The 26,252-nt window shown below is 36.5% G+C and overlaps 3 protein-coding genes and 1 pseudogene across 3 annotated transcripts; all 4 read right to left on the reverse strand.

Annotated features, from left to right (window-relative positions):
* Positions 1-399: 399 nt before the first annotated feature.
* On the reverse strand, positions 400-1,445 carry LOC100523800 (olfactory receptor 2W1-like). The gene has a single exon (XM_003356589.3). It carries the CDS (start codon positions 1,353-1,355, stop codon positions 411-413), a length of 945 nt encoding a protein of 314 aa, XP_003356637.1. The 5' UTR covers positions 1,356-1,445; the 3' UTR covers positions 400-410.
* Positions 1,446-7,674: 6,229 nt separating this feature from the next.
* Positions 7,675-8,535, reverse strand: LOC106504357 (annotated as a pseudogene).
* Positions 8,536-8,712: 177 nt separating this feature from the next.
* On the reverse strand, positions 8,713-12,868 carry LOC100620803 (olfactory receptor 2W1-like). The gene is made up of 2 exons (XM_021082523.1): positions 11,850-12,868; positions 8,713-8,737 (listed from the first exon to the last, which is right to left on the reverse strand). Exons 1-2 carry the CDS (start codon positions 12,752-12,754, stop codon positions 8,713-8,715), a joined length of 930 nt encoding a protein of 309 aa, XP_020938182.1. The 5' UTR covers positions 12,755-12,868.
* An 11,155-nt stretch (positions 12,869-24,023) lies between these two features.
* On the reverse strand, positions 24,024-25,848 carry LOC110259200 (olfactory receptor 2W1-like). The gene has a single exon (XM_021082522.1). It carries the CDS (start codon positions 25,138-25,140, stop codon positions 24,178-24,180), a length of 963 nt encoding a protein of 320 aa, XP_020938181.1. The 5' UTR covers positions 25,141-25,848; the 3' UTR covers positions 24,024-24,177.
* Between the last annotated feature and the right edge of the window lie 404 nt (positions 25,849-26,252).

The following is a 26,252-nucleotide window of genomic DNA, read 5'->3' on the forward strand; positions in this document are numbered from 1 at the left end:
ACTGCAACCTACACCGCAGCTCACGGCAATGCCGGATCGTTAACCCACTGAGCAAGGGCAGGGACCGAACCCGCAACCTCATGGTTCCTAGTCGGATTCGTTAACCACTGCGCCATGACGGGAACTCCCCACATTTCATAATTATGTATTTATTTATCTGTAGCCCTGATTAGTCTTGAAGCTTTTAAAATGCATAAGCATGAATTACATTTCATTTATGTATTTGTATCTCTGTCTATCTCCTTATTTCTACTTCCCATTTATTTAGAAAGTCAGTTTTTAGTACAATTCTTGGTACATGGTAAACAGACAAGAAGTGCTCTTTGGATAAATTAATTGATTCATCTTCTGTTGGTAAAGGTCAATATTATTTTTTTTTGTTCTCTACATTCTGATTTTTTCCCTCTAATTCATGATTTTGCTGCCCATTTTTGTATCCATAGTATTTTCTTTATTGCACTCTTTACATCTTTGTTTCTTAAAGTGTATATCAGAGGGTTAAGGCTGGGTGTGACAATTGTGTAAAAGAGAGTAAAGAACTTCCCCTCATCTTGGGAGGTGCTAGAATGTGGCTTCATGTACATATAGATGATTGTTCCGTAAAACAGAGTTACTACTGTGAGGTGGGAACCACATGTATTGAAGATCTTTTGCCACCTTGCTTCTGACTTGATCTTCATGACAGCTTGAGTGATAACTCCATATGAAATCAGAATTAGCGATAGAGGTACTAGAAGAAATACCACGCCAAGAGCAAAGACAACAACCTCAATTACTTTTGAATAGACACATGCCATCTTGATCAATGCTGGCATCTCACAGAAAAAATTATCCACCTTCTGGTGCCCACATCTTGGCAACTTCAAAGTCAAGGTGCAAAGAATTAAGGCACTGCCAAGGCCACCTAACCAGGCGGTCAGCACCATCTTCTGGCAGAGCTGAGAGTGCATTATTACTGTGTAGTGAAGAGGTTGACAGACAGCAGCATAGCGATCATAAGCCATCACAGCCAAGAGAAGACATTCTGTGGCTCCCAAGTCAAGGGCAAAGAAGAATTGGAGCACACATCCTCCATATGTAATAGACTTTTTTGGACCCCATAGATTTACCAGCATCTGGGGGATAATGCTAGTTGTATAACAGAGGTCCAAAAAAGACAAATTGGATAAGAAGAAATACATGGGAGTATGGAGCTGGGTGTCTAGGTAAGATACAAGAATGATAGTTGTGTTTCCTACCAGAGTTACAATATAGAAGATGAAGACAAATGCAGAGATGATGCGTTCTAATTGGGGCCGATCAGAAAAGCCCAGAAGGATGAAGTCTGTTCTGGAACTTCCATTGCTGGCTTCCATTGCTCCTTATGAAAGGCTAGGAGGCAATACCATGGTAACAAAAAATAATGTCAGCCTTAGGTAGAACTGAAAATCTCCAAAGTTTGTCATGGATATCCAAAACTCACTTATTTGCGTACTTTCTCCATTTTGGAAAATCTCTTAACATATCTCTGTGTTCATTTCCCAAAGTCTGTCCCTATTTAATCATGTCCAGCATGGTTTTAAAAATACTATGTCAGGAATTCCCGTCGTGGCGCAGTGGTTAACGAATCTGACTAGGAACCATGAGGTTGCTAGTTCAATCCCTGGCCTTGCTCAGTGGGTTAAGGATCTGGCGTTGTCGTGAGCTGTGGTCTAGGTTGCAGATGCAGCTCGGATCTGGCATTGCTATAGCTGTGGTGTGGGCCAGCGGCAGCAGCTCCCCTTAGACCCCTAGCCTGGGAACCTCCATATGGCATGGGAGCGGCTCTAGAAAAGGCAAAAAAAAAAAAAAAAAAAAAAAAGACAAAAAAAATAATATGTCAGACCCAATCACATTGAATTGTAAATCATTGAAAAGGGTTAATATTCTATGTCACTCATGGTTTTACATTTTAAGTAATAAATCTGTAAATTTAATTATGCAGTTTTAAGAGTGGGATATATTTTGAGGAGTTCTTCCTTAAAACCATGGCATAAGCATCATTTGATCACACAAATATTTCTCTTGAGAACGTGAGGTAAAAGTAAAGTGATATTTTCTTGGGATAAGCTTCACCATTTGCTAACAGAACACTTTTCCATATTCACTCCCAAATGTCTAAATCTCAGCTTTTATAATCATAATCATAATTATCATCACCACCAACTGCCTCCTCTTATTTTTCCTCCTCTTCAACATTGAAGACACTATTGCTCTCGTATCAATTTTGATGTTCTCTTCTCTACTATACTGCCTTTTTTTTTGATGCCAGGGGAAAAATCCTTATTCTTAACCTTTATTTACATGTTCAGAGGCCATATGTTTCTTTGAACACCTTTTGTGAATGCTCTTACACCATCTCAGTGGCCTTATTGGTTTGTTGCAGAGTTAAAAGTTGAACTAATTCCTTCCTTTTGGTCACTGAATACACATAGCAACAGTCAGTGTTAGCACCTGCTCACTTGGCCATTCAGCAAAATTAACAAGGCAGGTAATTCAAATAAAAAGCAGTTTATTAAACAATCAGTGGGTTGTTCCCCATGGAATTCACTAATTTCATGAGTTGATCCTCTGGTTGCTTTGGAATTCTATAGGTAAAACTATCACTTAATTTTGACTCTAACAGAATACAGATAAGGGATAAAACTACATCAGTCTTACTATTTTTGAATACTTATATCATCTCATTAAACAGATGGAATGTTTAAGTACTGAGTTAGTTTATGAACTCTTTAATGCATATACTTTCTGACCATGAACTTCAGACCTAAGATACTGTACATTTATAGTGTCTTTGGGGCCAAGGAATAATAACCTATTTGTTGCAGTTATAATAAAACAAGGTAAAGATTTGTTATAAGCCTTTTAGTTAGACCATTATAATGTTATAATTATGAAGAAAGAACTGTTATTTCCAATTAGTATGAGATATAGATGTAGTTCTTCTCACTATGAAATGGACATTTAATTAATGAGTGTTCAGTTTTTGTGGAGTAGATGTCAGCTAAGTTAAGCATAGTGCTTAAGAGCAGAGTGAGTGCTTGGGATCAAATCTCAGCTTCACCCCTTAGAAGCAATATGTCCTTGGCAATTTATTTAACCTGTCTGTGTACTAGGTTCTCTTTGTGTTAAATGAAGGGAGATTGTGAGGGTTACTATTTGTGAAAACTTGAAACTGTGCTTGATTCGTATTTAATTCTAAATATGAAAAACTATATTCACCTGGCCAAAATCATTATTCTCTATCCTTTATTCTCTTCATTTTTCACACTGGTGATTCATCATGATAGTCTAGATCTCAACTGGAATGCTTAAACATTTTTTGGTTATGATTTTTAAAGTGTACAAATATAACACAAATTACAAGCACAGATTGAATCCATAAGCCTCAGAGCGAGGAGAGGACTTGAACTTCAAAATGCCTTGATTACAAAAGGCTCTTGGCTTTTTTTTGACCGCTTAAGATTGGGATAGTGTTAGGGATCAAAAGGCCATACAATTTTAGAGTTGAAATGAACCTTGGAAGCCATGAATCCAAGCTTCTGTCCTGCATCAGAGATCCTTCCATGGAATATTCAAACAACTCCTGTTTTCCTGCCTTCATTAACAGGGAAGTCAGTTGCACATTAAGCAGCCTCTTTCTTTTAATCAATGTCTCTTACTTACTTATGTTGAACTCAAAGATGCCTCTTTGTAACATCCAAGAAATGACTTTTTAAAAAAAATTCTGGAAATAAATACAGAAAAGTCAATTTGACATGGCTTCATAAAAATAATTTTATTATAAAATAAAACATGAATGCAGAAAGAAAAAGTAAAAGCTTGATAAGCTAAGGTGAATATTCTTGCAACTAAAACCAAGTTAAAGAAATAGAATGCTGCCAGCCACCCCAGGAGCTTCTCTTTGTGCCTCATCCCAATCACAACCCTTCTCTGTCCCCCAAAGTATTGCTATCCTGTTTATAGTAATCGCCTCCTTGTATTTTAATAGTTTAAACACTCAAATGTGTATCTCCAGACAATATTATTTAATTTGACTCATTAAAAATTTTAATATATATTTTAAGTCTTTAAATTTTTTATTATGGTTGATTTAAAATGTTTTGTCTATTTCTGCTGTAGATCAGTGACCCAGTTATACACATAAACACATTCTTTTCCTCACATTATCCTCCATCATGTTCCATCACAAGTGATTGGATATAGTTCCCTGTGCTATACTGCAGGATCTCATTGCTTGTCCACTCCAAATGCAGTATTTTACATCTACTGACCCCAAACTCCCTGTCCATCCCACTCCCTTGTGGGATGTGGTTTCCCCTTGGCAACCACAAGTCTGTTCTCCATGTCCATGAGTTATATTTCCTTTCTGTAGATAGGTTCATTTGTGCCATAAGTCTTTTTTAATAGCAGAATCTATTATTAAATATACTCTTAGATTTATGTTCCCAGACTGTATGATCTTTAATTACAATGCTTTTCTGGTTTTTAGCCATTGGATGCATTATGGTTTATTAAACGCCTCAGATTAGTGAGTTCATAAGTGAGCAAAGTACTTCAGGTGTGCTGCACTGTTGAAGAGAATAGCAAGCGTCCATGATCTATGTACATTTCCTAGAATATACATTAGCTAGGTTTAGCAGGTGAAAAACATTACTGGCTCAATTTAAGCTTTGGATTATATAAGGCCCCAGGTATCCTTATTAGAAATGATGTCAATCCAGGAATTACACTTTCTATAATTTAATCTTGTGAACCCACATATAGGACTTTTTATTTTTATTTTATTTTTTATATACTTTTGTTTTTTATTTTTTTGCTTTTTAGGGCCTCACCTGCGGCATATGGAGGTTCCCAGGCTAGGGGTCAAATTGGAGCTGTAGCTGCCGGCCTATGCCACAGCCACAGCAGCACAGGATCCAAGCCACATCTGTGACCTACACCACAGCTCACAGCAACGCCAGATCCTTAGCCCACTGAGCAAGGCCAGAGAATGAACCTGTGTCCTCACGATGCTAATCAGATTTGTTAACTGTTGAGCAATGATGGGAACTCCAAGGACTTTTTATTTTTTAATGAAAAAACTTTTTTTTTTTGTATTTTTAGCTGCACTCATGGCACATGGAAGTTCCTGGGGCAGGGGTTGAACATACACTGCAGCAGTGACCTAAGCCACTGCAGTGATAATGCCAGATCCTTAACCCACTGTGCTACAAGGGAACTCCTAGGACTTTCCATTTTACATTAATATTTTCCATGTTGGCTTAAACCTTTAGGTCTAAAATTTTAGATATTATTTTAAATTTAAAAGTCAATGTGATATAAAAATTAGAACATGAGCTGAAGAAATAGATGTTAAAAAAGAGGCATGTTATATTTTAATTAAAATTCACCCTTTCATTTTTCATGGTATGGACTTCAGTTTCTAATATTGTAGCATAATTTTACATTTTACTTTCTTCAGTGAAACTTAAGACACATGAACTAGATATATTTAAACATAACTTGAGTGTACACAATGATAGGGAGAGAAAACTAGAAACATAAAAATTTCATAGTTGTGTAAAATTTTGTAAAAAATGAAAAGATATTAAATGGATATTTCATTAATTGTAAAGTAAGATGTATTGCTCTAGCCATACAAAATCAAAGCAGAAATCTATGATATAAAAGTAGTTAAGACTCCAGACTCTAGAGTCAGACCACCTGTGATGTTATAACAACAGACCTCAGCTACTTTCCCACTGTGTGAACTGGTACAATCTAATTAATTCTTTCAGCCTGAGTTTCTTCATTCTAGTAGCACCTGGTTTGGAGAAGGGTTTGTGCGGAGGATTAAATGATATAAATATCCAGCAAGATGTTTTACAGATAGAGAACATTCCGTAACTCAAAAAAATCCACTAACTTCTCATGTTGAAATTTAATATAATATTTATTCCTGAGATGACATTAGTATATTGGTATTTATTTATATCTCATGTACCTTTCACATCTTTGCTTTCATGTTAGGCTGAGGTCTAAAGTCTGTGCTATGTAGGATCTGTTTTCTATTCCATGTCTTCTTCTGTTAGAGATAGCAGGGTATACTTACCAGAAAACAAAAACTTTAAAACATATTTAAGTGCTTTCATTAAGGGAAGAATTCACAGTTCTCATGCTCTTAGGTAGTCCAGATGTTCTCATGTTCCTATGATGATCATGCTTCAGTTCACTGATAATTCAGAAAAATTGTTTGGCAAGTTACTGAGTCCATGAAATACTGAAATAGCCACCAGTTTCTTATGCTAATATCACAGTCACAGTCACATTTGAAAGCAACAGCTCAACTAAGATTTCGTAGACATCTCTAATGTGGATGTTGTTGGAGAAAAACTAGATGTGGGACTAGTTGAAGAATTAGGTTTCGTTAAGGGTGTTTTTGATAGGCTATTTGTAGTCTTTTAGTGTGTCCTCTTGTTAAACACATTTATAGATAGATTTCTGTCTAATTAAAAGAGTACTGTGTTGGTCTATAACTACTACAAGAATTGTAATTATGTAGAAGGGAAGTATTTGTATACAACTTTAAAGGCTGTTATGTTGATGTGGTTTAGACCTTGGGGACTGGTGCCCCACAGAGATAATTAACAGATCTTTTAATTTTTTTTTTCTGTAAGGATTTTTCAAAAAATTGAAGTATAGGAGTTCCCTCATGGCCTAGCAGTTAAGGATCTGGCATTTTCACTGCCATGGCTTGGGTCATTATTGTGGCAAGGGTTCAATCCCTGGCCCAGAAACTTTCACATGCTGCAAGGCAGCCAAATAAATAAATAAAAAATTGAAGTAGTAGTCAGTTTACAATGTTGTGTTAGTTTCAGGTATACAACATGATGCTCCAATTATACATATATGTGTATATAATACACACAGACACATATTTCTTATCTGTATTATATATATATGTACATACACAGACATATATTTCTTATCTGTATTTTATATATATATATATATATATATATATATACATATTCCTTACAGACTTTTTTCTCTAATAGGATTATTACAAAATATTCAGTATAGTTTCCTATGCTACGCAGTAGGTCCTTGTTGGTTATCTTATTTATATGTGTGTGTGTGTGTGTGTGTGTGTATGTTAATCCCAATCTCCTAATATATCCCTCCCCCTTTAGTTTGTTTTCTATGTCTGTGAGTCTCTTTCTGTTTAGTAAATAAGTTCATTTGAATCTTTTTTTTTTTTTTTTTTAGATTCCACATATAGGTGATGTCATATGATATTTGTCTTTGTCTGGTTTACTTTACTTAGTATGATAATCTCTAGTTGCATCCATGTTGCTGCAAATGGCATTATTTCAAATCATTTTTATGGCTGAGTAATATTCCATCACACACACACACACACACACACACACACTCACCCCCCCATATCTTCTTTATCCATTCATCTTTTGATGGACCTATAGATTGCTTTCGTGTATTGGCTATTGTAAATAGTGCTGCAATGAACATTGAGGTGCGTGTATCTTTTTGAACTATGGTTTTCTCTGGATATATGCCCAAGAGTGGGATTGCTGGATCATATGGTAGTTTTTTTTTTAGATACAGATAATTTTAATGAAATTGGCATATTTAAGACCAAAAAGATAAAGGGGACATTGTCAATTTATCTTCAGCTCATGCCTTAACAGGCTAGTGAACACAACTTGAAACACAGGTGAATCTTGCTCCGTTCTATGAGATAGTGAAGGGATCTTCTCACTATTTAAATGTATTAATATAACCAGTTATAGAAATCTAAATATAAAACCAATCTCCTATAGGTTCTGAGAAGGTATTCACCATTTTCCCGAAAAGTTTAATACTCCACATTCAAGTTTAATCATCTCTGTAGAAGGGGAAAACTGTGATAGTACTTGTTGAATTGGAATTACTACTAAAATTCAAAAAGCTGACCATATTCATTTAGCCACCAACCAATCTTAGTTAAATCAGGACCATCCAACAGAAACATTCCATCAGCCATACATGATCTGAATTCTAGTGTATGAGATCAATTTAACTATGGTACACATGAAAGTCATGAGACATTTCGGTCTTGTAATAAATAAGGCGGTGGCCAACCTTTACTCATTAGTAGCTTTTTTGAGATAAGCTACCAAGTCTTCCCTTTCTCCCTTCTTCCTGTGCCAGCAAAGATCATTCTTGTTCCAGGGATATACTTCTTGGGATTCTCCAAGTACTCCATCAGCGTCTCCTCTCCCCAGGTGATGCCTTTGTTCTTGTTGGCATCTGTGTAAGTGAATCCAGGAGCCTGACCTGTCTTCCACCAAACACACCATGGAGGTTTGGACCAGTCTTGTGCTTGCCTCTGTTTTCTGCAGTATGGCACTGGGCACACTTCTGAACAAAAATCTTCTTGCCCTTGTCAACATCACCCTTTTTAAAAATCGTTCTTTCTCCGAGCTCAACAGACAAGTGGCCACTCGCAGCCCGGACGTTCTGCTTTCTACTCATATGGTAACTCTATTTTTAGTTTTTTACGGAATCTCCATACAGTTCTCCATAGTGGCTGTACCTATTTACATTCCTACCAACAGTGTAGGAGGGATCCCTTTTCTCCACACCCTCTCCAGCATTTATTATTTGTAGACTTTTTGATGATGGCCATTCTGATCGGAGTGAGGTGATACCTCATCGTAGTTTTGATTTTACATGCCTGTAATAATTAGCAATATTGAGCATATTTTCATGTGTTTTTTGGCTGTCTGTCTTAGGAGAAATGTCTATTTAGATTTTCTGCCCATCTTTTGGTTGGGTTGCTTTTTTTTTATATTAGGCTGTATGAGCTGTTTATATATCTTGGAAATTAATCCCTTGTCAGTTACATTGTTTGAAAATAATTTCTCCCAATTTTTAGGTTGTCTTTTTGCTTCGTTTACTGTTTCTTTTGCTGTGAAACGGTTTTAAGTTTAATTAGGTCCTGTTTGTTTGTTTTTGTTTTTATTTCCATTACTGTAGGAAATGGATCCAAAAAAATATTGCTGCGATTTATGTCAAAATGTTCTGCCTACATTTTTCTCTAGGAGTTTTAGAGTATCTGGTCTTTAATCCATTTTGAGTTTATTTTTCTATATGGTATTAGAGGATGTTATAATTTCATTCTTTTGCATGTAGCAGTCCAGTTTTCCAAGCACTACTTATTAATGAGATTTTTTTTTTTTTTTTTTTTTTTTTATGGCTGCACCCGCAGCATATGGAAGTTCCCAGGCCAGGGATTGAATCCAAGTCACAGCTTCTGTCTACACTGCAGCTGCAACAATGACAGATCCTTAACCCACTGTGCTGGGCTGGGGGTCAAACCTGTACAGTGACCTGAGCTGCTGCAGTCAGATTCTTTTTTTTTTTTTTTTTTTTTTTGTCTTTTGTCTTTGTTGTTGTTGTTGTTGTTGTTGTTGTTGCTATTTCTTGGGCCACTCCTGCGGCATATGGGGGTTCCCAGGCTAGGGGTTGAATCAGAGCTGTACCCACTGGCCTAAGCCAGAGCCACAGCAACGCGGGATCCGAGCCATGTCTGCAGCCTACACCACAGCTCACGGCAACGCCGGATCCTTAACCCACTGAGCAAGGTCAGGGATAGAACCCGCAACCTCATGGTTCCTAGTCGGATTCGTTAACCACTGCGCCATGACGGGAACTCCTGCAGTCAGATTCTTAATCCAATGCCGCCACAGCGGGAACTCAATTAATGAAATTAATGACACTGTCTTTTCTCCATTGTTTGTTCTTGTCTCCTTTATCGTAGATTAATTGACCGTAAGTGCATGGGTTTATTTCTGGGGAAATTGTTATTTTTTTATAAAATATTTCATAATTTTTAGTGTAGACAAAATTTCCTCATGAAAAAATTTCATTTGGTTCAGAAATAGGTTATTTCAGATTACCTGAAATAGCATAAGAAAATCCTAACTAAATGACTTAGCATTTTCTTCTCAACTGATTACTTTGAAAGTGTCTTTGGAAGTGTGTTTGTTAGAATGCTCTCACTGAACTTCCCACTCTCAGTAAGAAAGTAAATATGTTATTCCAAAATAATAAAACTTTAAATTCCTGTTGTGGCTCAGTGGTTAACGAACCCGACTAGTATACATGAGGGTGGGGGTTCTATCCCTGACCTTGCTTTGTGGGTTAAGGATCTGGCATTGCCGTGAGCTGTGGTATAGGTCGCAGATGCAGCTTGGATCCTGCGTTGCTGTGGCTGTGGTGTAGGCCGGCAGCTACAGCTCTGATTCGACCCCTAGCCTGGGAACTTCCATATGCCAGAGTTGCGGCCCTAAAAAGACAAAAAACAAAAAAACCCAAACCCCCACAAAAAACAAAATATTAAAACTTTTAAATTTTAGAGTGAAATAGCTATTTTAGAATTGATTAAGCAAATAACTCTACAGGAAAAAAATCATTTTTTCTCACCAATAGATTTTATCTTGATTTTTATACTTGTTCTCACAATGGTATTAAAAAAAGGCTGTTCAATAGCTGCATATTATAGATGAGTTCAAATGTACATTACTATATATGTGTGTGTGTGTATATATATGTGTGTGTATATATATGTATAAATATATATATATATTTTTTTGTCTTTTGTCTTTTTAGGGCTGCACCCACGGCATATGGAGGTTCCCAGACTAGGGGTCTAGTTGAAGCTACAGCTGCCAGCCTACACCAGAGCCACAGCAATGCCAGATCCAAGCCATGTCTGCAACCTACACCACAGCTTAGGGCAGTGCCAGATACTTAACCCATTGAGTGAGGCCAGGGATCGAACCTGAAACCTCACGGTTCCTAGTTGGATTCGTTTCTGCTGCACCATGACGGGAACTCCAAATGTACATTACAATAGATTGGGAAACTACAACATCAGATGCTTATTTTATTTTATTTTTATTTTTAAAATTTTATTTTTACTCTTTTACTGCCACACCTACAGCATATAGAAATTACTGGGATAGGGATTGAATTGGAGCTACAGCTGTGGCCTATACCACAGCCACAGCAACACTGGATCCAAGCCACATCTTCGACCCATGCCACGGCTTGCGGCAATGCCGGATCCTATATCCTACTTATCCCACTGATTGAGGCCAAGGATTGAACCCACAACCTCATGGTTCCTAGTTGGATTCCTTTCCGCTGAGCCATGAGGAGAACTCCTAGATTTGTGTTTTAATCCTGCATTTTTACTTAGAAGTATTATTACCTGAGCAAGTTAATGAACTTTTCTAACTTCAGGTTCTTTCCTGTAAAATGTAAACTTGATATCTGAGTTTCAAGGTCATTGTGCATATTGAATGAGACACTACATGTAAATGAAGTAATATGTATTACTCAGTGTTATTATTATTATTTTTTTTTTTTTTTTAATTTTATTTTCCCACTGTACAGCAAGGGGGTCAGGTTATCCTTACATGTATACATTACAATTACAGTTTTTCCCCCACCATTTCTTCTGTTGCAACATGAGTATCTAGACATAGTTCTCAATGCTATTCAGCGTCAGTGTTATTATTAATCCTCTTATTTGATCGACATTTGTTCTGAACCCCGAATTCTTTTTTTTTTTTTAATTTGATGACCACAGTTCCAGCATATGAAAGTTCCTGGGCTATGGATTGAATCCAAGCCACAGCAGTGACTTGCGTCCTTTAACCCTTCGCATGATGCTGGATATTGAATTCCCACCTACCCAGTGACTTGAGGTCCTGCAGTTGGATCCTTAACCCACTGTGCCACAGTGGGAACTCCCTGAATTCTGAATTTTTATAAAAAGCCATTTTAATGCCCTTTTGACATCTTTATTCCTCAGAGTATATATTAGTGGATTAAGACTTGGGGTGATAATGGTGTAAAAGAGGGTAAGAAATTTATCCACTTGGTATGTGGAACCTTTCTTTGGTTGCAAGTACATGTAGATGGCACTGCCATAAAAGAGGCTGACCACAGTGAGGTGAGAGCCACAGGTGTTAAGCATCTTCTTCAATCCTCCGCCTGACTTGATCTTAGTTACAGCTTGTGTGATGATTCCATATGAGATGAGAATGAACAATAGTGGCAAAAGAAGGTAAATTACTCCAAGTGTGTAAATGGTAACATCCACCACTTTGGTGTACTCACAGGCTATCTTAAGAAAGGCAGGCATCTCACAAAAGAAGTTATCCACTATGTGACCACATAGCGGCAGCGTAAAAGCAAAGGAGCACATACTCAGGGCGCCACACAGACCAGTCAGCCATGATGCTGCTACCATCTTCTTACAAACCTGTGGATTCATGATAACCATGTAGTGCAGGGGTTGACAGACTGCTGCATAGCGATCATAGGCCATGAGAGCCAATAAAAGGCATTCTGTTGCACCAAAGTCAAAGGCAAAGAAGAATTGTAGAATACAACCTACATAAGTAATCAATTTGTTTGGCCCCCACAGATTTATCAGCATCTGGGGAACGATGCTAGTTGTGTAACAGATATCCAAAAATGAGAGGTTACTGAGGAAGAAGTACATGGGTGTATGAAGTCGGCTGTCCAGAAAAGACACCAGGATAATCGCTGTGTTGTTTAGGAGAGTCATGACGTAGAAGAACAAAACAGTCACAGAGATAATGGGCTCCAGTTGGGGTTGATCAGAAAAGCCCAGCAAAATGAACTGATCACCTGAGCTGGTATTGGATGTGTCCATTATCTTCCCTTCTTGATCTCTGTAGAAAAGGGTAATGAAGGAACCAGAATGGGGAAACAACAGATTATAAAAAATTTATTGTTCTCCTAAATGACTCAGTATTATAAAGGAGTAGTGTTTACCAACAGAAGGCTCACGTGTTATGGAAAACATCTTACCTGACCACTCTGTGTTCAGGTTGTGTGCATAAAGAACTGTGTTCCATCACTTGGTTAGCTAAAATGATCTATTTCATTGCCAGAAGGGGAAATGCCCACCTGTTTGTTTTAGGGCTGTACATATAGTTTCAATCATCTGCAAAGCAGTACTTTTAATAATTATTACCTAATAGCATTGTGATACCTGGCACAGCAAATCCTTTATAACTCTTTTTTTTTTTTTTTTTTTTTTTTTTTTTTTTTTTTTTTCTTTTTAGGGCCGCACTGGTAGCATATGGAAGTTCTCAGGCTAGGGGTTAAATTGGAGCTACAACTGCTGGCCTGTGGCACAGCCGCAGCAACGCAGGATCCGAGCCACATCTGTGACTACACCACAGCTCGTGGTAACGTTGGATCCCCAACCCACTAAGCAAGGCCTGTGACCAAACCTGCATCCCCATAGATGCTAGTGGGATTCACTTCCACTGTGCCACAATGGGAACTCCTTTTATTACTCTTTTTTATAAAAATGTCTTAGAGTTCACATTGTGGCTCAGTGGGTTAAGGACCTGATGTTGTCTCTGTGAGGATGTGGGTTCGATCCCTAGCCTCAGTCAGAGAGTTAAGGGTCTGGTGTTGTCATCAGCTGTGGTGTAGGTTGCAGATGCAGCTTGGATTCAACCCCTGGCCCAGAAAGTTCCATATATTGCAGGTGCGGCTATAAAAAGAAAAAAAAGTCTTGATATACTAAGCTGTCATTTTCCCAAATAAAATTTGAAATCAGTTTGTTACAAGCCAAACAAATATAAGAAGTTGTCTGAAATATCTGTATTTAAGTTTTTAAAAATTTACATTTAAAAACTTCTTTTTGAAGAACGCAGCCTGTCTCAATTTATTAAAGTTTTTTTCCCTTTTGGTAAAGATGAATAATACTTCTTTATAAAAACATTCTACATATCTTGTTAAGTTTATCTTTATTGATGTATTTTATTTAACTGCTTTTTACTTACTGTTGATAGAGCAATAGATTTTAAATATTTATTTTGTGTAGTCTCTTCTTGCTGAAATTAGAGGGGCTTCTAATCATTTTCAAATGAATTTGTTGTGTTTAAAATGGAATGAAGTATGCTATTTTAAAGTAATGATTGTTTTGTTTCTTATTTTCTTATTTTTATTGTGTACATATTTCAGCTAATGTTAACAGACTAGAAAGTTGTTGATAATTTGTTCTTAAACATTTTAGTTCAGATTGTTATTTTTATGGAGGCAAAAAGCAAGACGTAATAAATTAAGACAAGAATAGGAGTTCCCTGGTGGCCTTTCAGTTAAGGATTTGGTGTTGTCACTGCTGTGGCACAGGCCCAAGAACTTCCACACATACCATGGATGTGGCTACACACACGAAACAATTAAGACAAGAAAAAATAGTGTGTCATGAAAGAAAGGAAGTGTGTTTGAGTTTTGAATTGATCTAAGCCAGTTTGGATGCGTTCAACTCCTAGGTTATTTTGGTAGATAATCATGGTCCCTGAAAAATTTGAGATGAATATAGGGTTAGTATTTTCCCTACAGCCTTTTGTCCAGCTTATAATGAAAATGACACTGACCAAGATCTGCCACCCACACAGAGATTTCTTAAGCAGACGTTAGCAAATGGGCACATGACAGCTGTGCCACAAACTCATGCAGCTGCAGATCTCTGTCCCTTAAGATACTCTACCACTACCTTGGTTTCTTTGAAGATGAGGCAACAGAGGCAGGATTTTGGTTACTTTCTGGTCAGAATAAAAAAAAGTGGAACTTATCCATGGTTAGGTATAGGTCCATTTAAGGAACAAATCTTGGACACTACCATTAAAATTCTGGCTGCACACAACTTTTTGATTCTTATGCCTCTCATGCAAGAATGAGGAGTGTTTCTAAATGTTAGACAAGCCACATATGTTTGATATCACTACTTTCACTATTGATAAGCCACTTGAATATTCATTATTATGCAAATTAGCAAGACATCAGGTATTGATCAAGAGATGGACAATGGAAAGGCTTGTGATAGCTGTTTTGAAAAGCAGCCTTTCTGATTAAATGCTAGCCGACCTTCTGCAGAAATGTGTATTTACTGATCAGAGAAGCTGACACCCATAGAATGTGAAACAGGTGATAGTTACTGCAGTGTTGGGGAATGGACCCAGATATTCATAAGTGATTATTTACTGGTACCAGAAAATCTTCTCCATGATTATTCTAAGACTCTAGTTATCATTCCAGGCTTTCAGGCCATGGAAGTAATTGCTCCTTTAAAAATCCTTTCTATATTGTTCTTCCACATAGACAGTTTTTAAAAGTGTATTATTATTATTTTTTTTGGCTTTACCCGCGGCATGTGGAAGTTCCTGGGCTAGGGATTGAACCTGAGCCACAGCAGTAACCCGAACCACAGCAGTGACAACATGGGATCCTTAACCTGCTGCAGCACGAGAGAACTCCAAAAGTGTATTATGTTTTGATCTCAAAATTCACTCATTAAAGTATAAAGTTTTTTAGCTCTATTCAAAAGCTCATAATAAAAGAGAAATTATAGAATTGTAGAAAGATTTGTATAAACTTTAAAAGTATGAGCTAGAAATACGTGTAATCAATATAGGAAGCTACCTAATGATGAGACACCAAATATGTGCTCCTTATAGTCACATGGATCAGAATTGCACACTTTAGTTAAGGGATATAATGGGGAAAAAAAAACAATCTTGGCAGAAATGGAAGAATGGCTTTGTTTTTATTGTACCTGCATTTTGGAAGGTGGAGGAGCAGTATAAAAAGATTTCTTTTACTTAAGACAACAATTTATAACTATTTGCTAATGAACTATCCTTCCCCCTTATTTAAGTATTTATGGAAGGTGGTTAGACCCAAATAAGCATTTTTTCCCCCCAAAAGACAGTGGCAAGCTTTTAGGTGTTATTTCTTCACAGATGGCAACTGAGAGGATTGGAGGTCCTAGAATCAAAGACAAAGACAGATTAGAGTAGAAGATGGGACCAAGAGAGTGAGTAAGGTGCAAAACGTGGAGCAAGTGGGACCTAGTGAAATATAGAGTCAGAGAGCAAAGCTCTGTAAGGGTGTCTAAGGAATTTTAAGATATCGTGTTCCTTAGGCAATGTTTTTCATTGTATGCTGCAGGGAAATCCTTCTATATTATTTCCAATCCTTTATTAAAATTCTACTAAATTTATTCCCTTTTGTTAGTGGTATTTTAGAAAATAAAAGAAAAATAGGCTCGATCTACTCTGTTAGAGAAGTGGAGAATAGAGGGACAGAGGTCACAGGGGCTGAATTGTGAGAAGCGGTTAAAATTTATCAGGGGCCATGTTTTAAATGAAGTCCTCAAAGCAAAGGAAAGCCCCTTCCCATAGTAAATAATTTCCAAAAATATAGCCAAGAGTGCTAGAATTTCTTCAGAGAGCAGAACAAGGGCTCAATGTAATTTTTACTGAGCAGTAACACAGTGCCAGAAATGCCAGAAGCCTAGATCAATTAGTCTTAAAGGTGATACAATGAATCAGTGCACATAGTAAAGTGGGTACATATTTAGATTTATAAATTCACAGAATCTATAGCCAGGCACTGCTTTGAAAAAAGTAGGTAAATGTTTTCAATGGTCTTTGAAAGTTTGCTATGTCAATCATTTGTATGGAACCTACTTCAGTAATACATTTTAGCAAATTAAAACATATAGAAAATAGTCACTGAAAGATAAACAAATCTCTGCATATACTTGCAAAGATACACAAGCACATCAGTTCTATAATGGGCTTAAAATTGGACAAAAGTATGCATATGTGCATTTGACCTTCAGTAGCTGTTGCACTATAAAATCCACCACTATTTGAGAATCGAGTATCATAATATTTTCAACTTTAACCTATTTATGAGGGAAATTTAAGAATTATTTTTTTAAATGAAACTATAGTCAGGATGACATTTCATTTTCTCTACGTATTTGTGAATCTCTGAATTTGAATAATGAATTATTTAGTATTCTAGTCTTTTAGAAGTCTTACAGTCTTGTAACAGGAGAGAGACTGAAATATTTAACCACTTACCTGCTCAGTGAAGAACCTTAACACTCGCTTTCCACTCTAATTTTCTAAGTCCATCACTCATCTATCTGCAATGCCTGGCTCAGAAGGGTTGCTTTTATCTGGAACATAAGTTGCTATGGATTTCTTGGTCTGAACCAGCCTTTGTAAACTGGCTGAATGGTTAATTTGATCTAATTAGAGGGAAAAATATGAAGATTATGAAAAGGAACTATGGAATAAGGATTATTGTATTGTGTCTTTCCACACTGAGAATAAGTGATTTTAGCAATTACCTTTTTATTGGGCATTTCTTGGGCTGGCAGGAACATTTGGTAATCTTATAAAAAGGTAAGTGTGGTGAGTAAAAGGTGATTCATGGGTATAATATCAAGAAGATCGGTGACTTGGTTTCTAGGTATTTTTTAAAGCCCTTGGGATTGGTAACCCACAAAAGTAATTAAACATCATTATGATGCAGGTCATGGTGAGGCATTCAGAAATTTCCTAGAATATATTTTGTGAAGGCTTGGTGTAGTCTGTTTATCTCATCTCTATTTGTCCCTCATTTAAAAAAGACAAACATTTGAATGAATGCTGAAAAATTAATAATAATTTAATCAAGAAAATTTAACAGTTAAAGATTTATGATTTTCAGAAATTTAAAAAATAATTTCAATTAATTTATGTATTTGTTGCTGGCAAGAATAGTAGTCAAAAGACTTGTGAAAGAACAAATAAATACATTACCATAAAGTTCTGGATGGGAAGAACAATGGAAATATGATTTCAAGAAGAAATTCCAACTGTTGGAGAGCTTGTTATTGTATTTTAAAAAAGATTTTTTTTTGGCTACATCCACAGCATGTGGAAGTTCCTGGGCCAGGGATCGAATCTGAGCTGCAGCTGCAATAACACTGGATCCTTAACGCACTGTGCCATAGCAGGAACTCCTAAAAAAAGATCCTTAACACCCTTTAAAACTTTTTATTATAGACACTTTATAACATGTACAAAAATAGAGTGACCAATACAATGTGATGGATCCGTCATCTAGTTTCAACAATTATTATCGTATGGCTGTCTTATGGTATGTTAAGAAAAACCCACAAAATTGATCTTAAATTAATTAATTTTTTGGTTTATTTAAAATTTTACATTTTGGTGATGTTGGTTTATAATATTATATGTTTCATATGTACATTATATTTTGACTTTGTATACCCTACAGTCTGCTTACCACCAAAAATTTAGTTTCCATCCATCATACAGTTGACCTTTACCCATTTTGCTGTCCTCTACCTTTCCCCTCTGGTAGCCACTTCTCTGTTCTCTGTATCTGTGTGTTTGTTTTGTTTGATTTGGCTTCTTCGTTTATTTTTACTTGTTTTTTATATTCCACATACAAGTGAAATCATATAGTATTTGTCTTTCTCTGTTTGGCTTATTTTACTTAGTATAACACCTTCCGGGTTGTCACAAACGGCAAGATTTCATCTTTTTTTATGGCTGAGTAGTCTGTCACATATATACCACATATTCTTTATCCATTCATCCATTGATAGATGCTTAATTAAGTTGTTCTTGTGTTTTGGCTGTTGTAAATAATGCTGTGATGAACAGAGGTGTGCATGTATCTTTTGATTTAGTGTTTCACTATTCTTAGGTAAATACTTTGAAGTAGAATAGCTGGATCATATACTATTTCTGTTCTCAAATTTTTTTTTTTGGCTACACTTGTGTCACATGGACGTTTCCAGGGTAGGGATCGAACCCAAGCTGCAGCAGTGACAATTCTGAATCCTTAACTGCCAGGCCACAAGGGAATTCCAACTTTTTTTCACTTCAAATTTTCTTTCTTTTTTTGGGGCAGTGCACCTGTGGTGTATGGAAGTTCCCAGGCTAGGGATTGAATTGGAGCTGCAGCTGCTGACCTTTACCAGAGCCATGCAGGATCTGAGCCCCGTCTGAGACCTACACCACAGTTCACAACAACAGCGGGTCCTTCACCCACTGAGCAAGGCCAGGGATCAAACTCGCATCCTCATGGATGTTAGTTGGGTTCTTAATCCACTGAGCCACAATGTGAACTCCCCGTCTTTAAAAATTTTATTGAAGTATAGCTGATTTACAATGTTGTGTTAGTTCTGCTGAATATTCTCAACTTTTTGAGGAATCGTCATACTGTTTTCCATGGCAGCTGCATTAATTTACATTCTTACCAAGAGTGTATTGTTGTGTTAGTTTCTGCTATACAGCAAAGTGACTCAGTTATACATGCGTATATTCTTTTTCATATTCTTTTCTTTCAAGTTTTATCACAGCATATTGAATATAGTTCCCTGTGCTATATAGTAGGACCTTGTTGTTTATCCTATTTATAATAGTTGCCTGAGCTAATCCCAAACCCTTAATCCTTCCCTCCTCACCCCTCTCCCCCCTTGGCAACTACAGATTTTTAAAAAAAATCTGTGAGTCTGTTTTTGTTTCATAGATCGGTTGATTTGTGTCATATTTTAGATTCCACATATAAGTAGTATCATATGGTGTTTGTCTCTCTCCTTCTGACTGACTTCATTTAGTATGTTAAGATAATGGCCATTCTAATAGGTACGAGCTGATATCTCAGTGTGGTTTTTTATTTGCATTTCCCTAATAATTAGTGATGTGAAACATCTTTTCATGCACCTTTTGGCCATTTGTATGTCTTCTTTGGAGAAATGTCTATTCAGATACTCTGACCATTTAAAAAATCAGGTTTTTTTGTTGTTGTTAAGTTGTATGAGTTCTTTATATATTTTGCGAATATATATGATTTGCAAAAATCTTCCATTTGGTAGGTTGTCTTTTAGTTTTGTTGATGGTTTCTTTACTGTGCAAAAGCTTTTTGGTTTGATGTACTCCTATTTGCTTATTTATTTATTTATTTTTGTCTTTTTAAGGCTGCACCCACAGCATATGGAGGTTCCCAGACTAGGGGTCGAATCGGAGCTGTAACCATTGGCCTATGACACAGCCACAGCAACACTGGATCTGAGGCATATCTGTGACCTACACCACAGCTCATGGTAATGACAGATTCTTAACCCACTGAGTGAGGCTAGGGATCAAACTTGCATCCTCATGGATGCTGGTCAGATTCATTTCTGCTGAGCCATGATGGGAACTCCCTTATTTACTTATTTTTGCTTTTGTTTTCCTTGCCCGAGATTACATATCCAGAAAAATATTGCTAAGATGAATGTCAAAGAGCATGCCTCTTATGTTTTCTTCTAGGAGTTTTATAGTTTCTGGTGTTCCACTGAAGTCTTCAAGACATTTTGAGTTGATTTTGTTGTGTGGTGTAAGATAATGGTCTAGTAGTTACCTGGTGGTGCAGCAGGTTAAGGATTTGGTGTTGTGAGTATATGACTCAGGTCACTGCTATGGTGTAAGTTTGATCTCTGGCCTGGGAACTTTCATATGCTGCAGGAGCAATAATAAAAAAAAAAGACAGTGATCTAGTTTTATTCCTTTGCATATGGCTGTTCAGTTTTCCCAACACCATTTATTTACTTTTTAAATTAAAAAAAATACTGAGGTATAGTTGATTTACAATATTGTGTTAATTTATGGTGTGTAAACTGATTCATAAATATATATTCTTTTTCATATTCTTCGGATATTGAATATAGTTCTCTGCACTGTACAGTAGGACCTTGTTTATATATTTTATATAGAATAGTTTGTATCTGCTAATTCCCAACTCATAATTTATCCCTCTCCCACCCCCTTTCCACTCTGGGAGCCACATGTTTATTTTCTATGCCTGGGGGATCTGTTTCTGTTTTATAACTAAGTTCATTTGTATCATGTTTTAGATTCCAAGTATAAGTGATATCATATGGTACTTATCTTTTTTTATCTGACTGACTTCGATTAATATGTTTATCTCTAGGTCCATCCATGTTGCTGCAAATGACATTGTTTCATTCTTTTTTACGGCTGAGTACTAACACTTTTTTGAAAAGATTGTCCTTTTTGTTTGAGGTTTTTCTTATTTCTTGAGGTAGGCCTGTATTGCTATAAACTTCCCTCTCAATGCTTTTTTTGACATGCCATATTTTCATTTTCATTGTCTTCAGATATTTTTGATTTCCCATTTGATTTCTTCATTGACCCAATTATTGTTTAGTAGCATGTTTTCAGTCTCCACATATTTATATTTTCAGCTTTCTTTTTGTAGTTGATTTCCAGTTTCATACCATTGTGATCACAATAAATGCTTGCTATGATTTCAGTTTTCTTAAATTTATTGAGATTTGTGTCCCAGCATATGGTGTATTCTTGAGTGTACCATGTACTTCTGAAAAGAATGTAATATATGCTATATTTGGATCAAATGTTCTGTATAAATCAAATCCAACAGGTTTAATGTTTCATTTAAGGCTGTTGTTTCCCTGCTGACTTTCTGTCTGGATGATCTATCCATGGCTGTAGGTGGGATATTAATGTCCCCTACTATCATTGTGGTCCTGTCAATTTCTTCCTTTAGATCTGCTAGTAATTGCTTTACATATTTTGGTATTGCCATGTTAGGTTCATATAGTCTGGTAACTAGTATGTCTTGTGAGTTGTCCCCTTTATCATTCTATAATGTCCATCTCTGTCTCTTGTAACTTGTTTTTGGCTTGAAGTCTATTTTATATGCTATAAATAAGGCTATATCTGCTTTCTTTTGGCTACCATTTGCTTGGACTGTCATCTTTTATCCCTTCACTTTGAGCCCTTGTTTGTCTTTAGAGCTGAGGTGAGTTTCCTGGAGACATCATATAGTTGGTCCTATTTTTTAATCTATCTGGATGCTCTGTGTCTTTTGATTGGTGAATTCCATCCATTTATATTTAGAGCAATTATTGATAAATGAGGATTTTGTACTACCATTTTATTTTGTATTTTCTGCTTGCTTTATATCTCTATTGTTTCTTTTTTAAATGAGGAAGTGGTGCTCTTTATTTAAATTGATTAGTGTACATGGCTCTTTCATTTAAAATTGGTTTATATAAAATTCAAGCAAATATTTGCAATGCATAATTATTAACTACTAGCAAAGATAACCAGGAAGTCATGCAGACAATGAAACATGAACAATTAAAATCTTTGGGATACACAACATCTTTTAATTAATCAATTATAATAATCCAAATAAATAGAAGACTGTGTTGTAAGGCTTGGCCGTAAAGGATTTTAAAGCCAATGATCATAATAAAGGAAATCATAGTTGTCATTTACTGGGTTCTATTGTTTCTTTTCCCTTGAGTTTCTGCCTGCCATTTTGGCTTAGTGGTTTCCTATGCTTTTTTTCTGTTTCCTCTTTTTAAATGTTTTGTGTCAATGCTTTAGATTTATGTTTTGTGATTACTGTGAATTTGTATAAAATGTCTCATAGAGCATGAATGGTAAATTCTCATGCATGTTGGTGTGAGACCTTGGTCAGGAAAGTAACCTCTCTTTAAAGATAATTAAATTTACTATTATTATTATTTACTGATTATTATTATTATTAGTTATATCACTTACTTTTTCAAGTCACATATTGTTCCCTAAGTGTGGGAACTAAGGCTGACAAGCTTATGGAAGTACTGATTAACTTACAGAAGTTTAATATATTTTAAGGATTTATTAATATAATTAATTATAATTATAATATAATTTAATATAGTGGTATGACTATATACATTTACTTTAAAGAAATAAAAGGGAGATTAAGTATTTAAAATGTTGGTTTAATTTGCAACCCTAGTGCAGGAGAGACTTAAACCAAAGAAAAAGTAAATCTAGAGATACATCAAAGAACAATTACTTATAGGTGTAAAATGTAATGTTCTCCTAAGAGTCCATTACTGTTATATTTTGGTGCACCTGTTATTACTGAAGCTAGCAAATGACTTAATTTATCTCCTAACATTATTTGTTATAGATTCTTGCCAAGCCTAAGAACAAACCTTCCAAATACAAGAGTAATAGGTGTCTAGACTATATATATCAGAAAGGTATCAGATCACAAAAAATCCAAAGTTTAATTCAAAAGTCATCACATTTTCCTAAAAAAGTTAAGTATTGTATCAAGATAAGTGGAAATGAAAATATTTATTCATTTTATGAAATTCCACTACATAAAAATTTACAAACCTGCATATTTCAAAAATAACATATGTTCCATGATTCAATAGAGCTATGCCCAAAGCCTAACTAATCTAAAACTGGTCGTACTCTCTTTCCATTCAGAGAAGACACTCATGGAATAAATGTTTTATAAATGAATAAGAGATGAATCAGACTGTGTTGTCTTTAAACACAGAGTTTCTTCTCACTCCCCTTTATCATGATAAAGATGTAAACAGACTTAGAAAAAATAAAGACCCTTTGCTCGTGATGATTATCAAATTTCACTGAACAAAAAGTAAATTGTTTCAGGTGGTGCTTATGATAATTATTACCTTATAAATTGCATTGTCTGCACAAAGCACATACACAAATATTTAGATGGCATCACAAGAGATTTAATATACAAAATCATTAGCATATTATTATTTAATATACAAATCGTATGTGAAACTATTCATCAGGTCTATATTTCTGAAGATCTAAGCATTAGTATTGAAAATACATAACTAGATACCCAAACAGTTTCTATGGGGCTTAAAACAAATTAAACGCCTTCAAGTTTATGTTTACAGCTGCTTTGTGCTAGATTACAAGCAAAAATAAAAAAATTCTGTGACCTGTTTTTCTACAAGATATGCAAAAAATATGCATAAAACAGCTAAGTAGGTTTTTTTTTTGGGAGGGGGATTGCACCTGTGGCATATGGAAATTTCCAGGCCAGGGGTCAAATCAGAGCTGCAGCCACCGGCCTCTGCCACAGCAATGTGGGATCTGAGCCGCGTTTGTGACATATAGTACAGCTCATGGCAATGGTGGATCCTTAACTCCCTGAGCAAGGCCAGGGATTGAACCCTTGTCTTCATAGATACTAGTTGGATTCATTGCCTCTGAGCCGCGAAAGGAACTCCCAGTAGGGTGGTTATTATATTATTTGTGTCCACAAAATGTTTGCATACAAGAATTATATTCATTGATCTCTATAGTCTAGGGATTACTTGCCTCAGTTAAAAATGAAAGACAACTAGAAAATATTTCATTGCCTTATCCTTGCTAATTTTTTCTATGACTTCCAGGTCCTCTTTGATTTTGTAAATTTGTGGTCAACTGTCATCAGCTTCTTCAGTGCCTCCTTCATGTCTTTATTCCTTAAAGTGTAAATGAGAGGGTTGAGACTTGGTGTGATGATGGTGTAAAAGAGGGTGAGAAACTTACCCTGACCTCTGGAGGCATTGTTACCTGGTTGCAGGTACATGTAGATAATAGCTCCGTAGAAGATAGACACCACAGTGAGATGAGATCCACAGGTATTGATTGCTTTCCGCTGGCCTGCCCTTGACTTCATTCTCAGCACAGCTTTGGCAATGTAGCCATAGGATATAAGAATAAGGATGAGTGGTGTAAGGACAATGGCAATGCCTAAAGCAAAAACAGACAATTCAACTGCTGTGGTGTCTATACAAGCTATCTTGAGCATAGCTGGCAACTCACACAAGAAATGATCCAGAAGGTTGTTTCCACATCTAGGCAGATTCAGAGTGAGTGTACACAGTACAACAGAATTGGCCAAACTAATGCTCCAGACCATGATAATCATCTTGAGACATAAATGTGGGTTCATGATTACCAAATAATGGAGGGGCTTACAAATAGCTGTGAAACGATCGTAGGACATAACAGCTAGGAGAAGGCACTCGATGGAGCCCAACCACATATAAACATAGAGCTGAATGACACAGCCCCCATAGCTGATGGTCTTATGAGGCCCCCACAAGTTAACCAGCATCTGAGGGACGATGCTGGTTGTGAAACATAGGTCTAGGAAAGATAAATTCCGGAGGAAGAAGTACATTGGTGTGTGGAGGTGGGAGTCCAGGAGAGACGCAAGAATGATGGCTGTGTTACCGACCAGTGTGATCAAGTAGAAGGTGGCGACAACTCCTGACAGGGCCATCTCCAGTTTGGAATGGTCAGAGAAGCCCAGCAGAATGAAATCATGCAGAGAAGTAGAGTTTCTTTGGCCCATAGTCCTTCAGTGCCCAAATCCTAGAATGAGAAGAGCAGTAGGAGGAGGTCCTGGAGTATGAGGATGAGCAGGAGGAGGTAAAGGAAAAGAAGGAAGGGGAGGGAGGGGAAATTTGTCATCAAAGACTGTCTAAGTCATTTGACGGAATATAGAACTAAACAAAGGTAGAGAATTTGTGTTCCTGATTAAGAAATGATGAATAAAAGTAAAAATAACATCCAAATAATCTGGTGTTTGTTGTAGGTTCTTTTATGGTAATGAGTTTCATATATATTTATCTAGGTGACCTTGGAGAGTTCACTCTTAAAAGCAGGGTCTGAATTTTCTCACATGTAAATTTGGATTTTGGAATAGTTCTGTTTCTATGATTCTCTGTCATTCTTGTTGACTTGATATAGTGAATATGCTCTTTACTTGGTCAGTGAATTCACCTATGGAATATAATTATTTTGCTACTTATAAAGAATGAGGACAAGAGTGTTCCTATTTTTCCATATCTTAATGATTAGCACCTTTGGTCTTCTAGTTGTTATGTTGGAGATCAGGCATTTAACCTTGGTGCTTTTGTCTCTCTCATCCCTAATACCTAACTTAGCACCAAAACTGGTAAATTTAAATGCAAAAAGAAATTTTTTTTTTGTCTTTTTTTTTTTGCTATTTCTTGGGCCGCTCCTGCGGCATATGAAGGTTCCCAGGCTAGGGGTCGAATCGGAGCTGTAGCCACAGGCCTACGCCAGAGCCACAGGCCTACGCCAGAGCCGGATCCGAGCCGCGTCTGCGACCTACACCACAGCTCACGGCAATGCCGGATCGTTAACCCACTGAGCAAGGGCAGGGACCAAACCCGCAACCTCATGGTTCCTAGCCGGATTCGTTAACCACTGCGCCACGACGGGAACTCCCCCCCAAAATTTTAAACTATATTCTCACTCTACAAAACTTCTATTATCACTACTCTAATCCAAACTCCTGTCACTGCTTTTCTAGATTCTGGCAAGAGTCTTTATTCCTTACATCCAATCTTGTGCCTTTACATTGTTTCAATTATACAAAATCTCGTTATCCATGCCAGTCACTTTCCATTACCTTTAAGGAATAGAGGCCTCATTTTC

This window comes from Sus scrofa, unplaced genomic scaffold (genome assembly GCF_000003025.6).
Source record: "Sus scrofa isolate TJ Tabasco breed Duroc unplaced genomic scaffold, Sscrofa11.1 Contig991, whole genome shotgun sequence".
NCBI classification, from domain to species: domain Eukaryota; kingdom Metazoa; phylum Chordata; class Mammalia; order Artiodactyla; family Suidae; genus Sus; species Sus scrofa.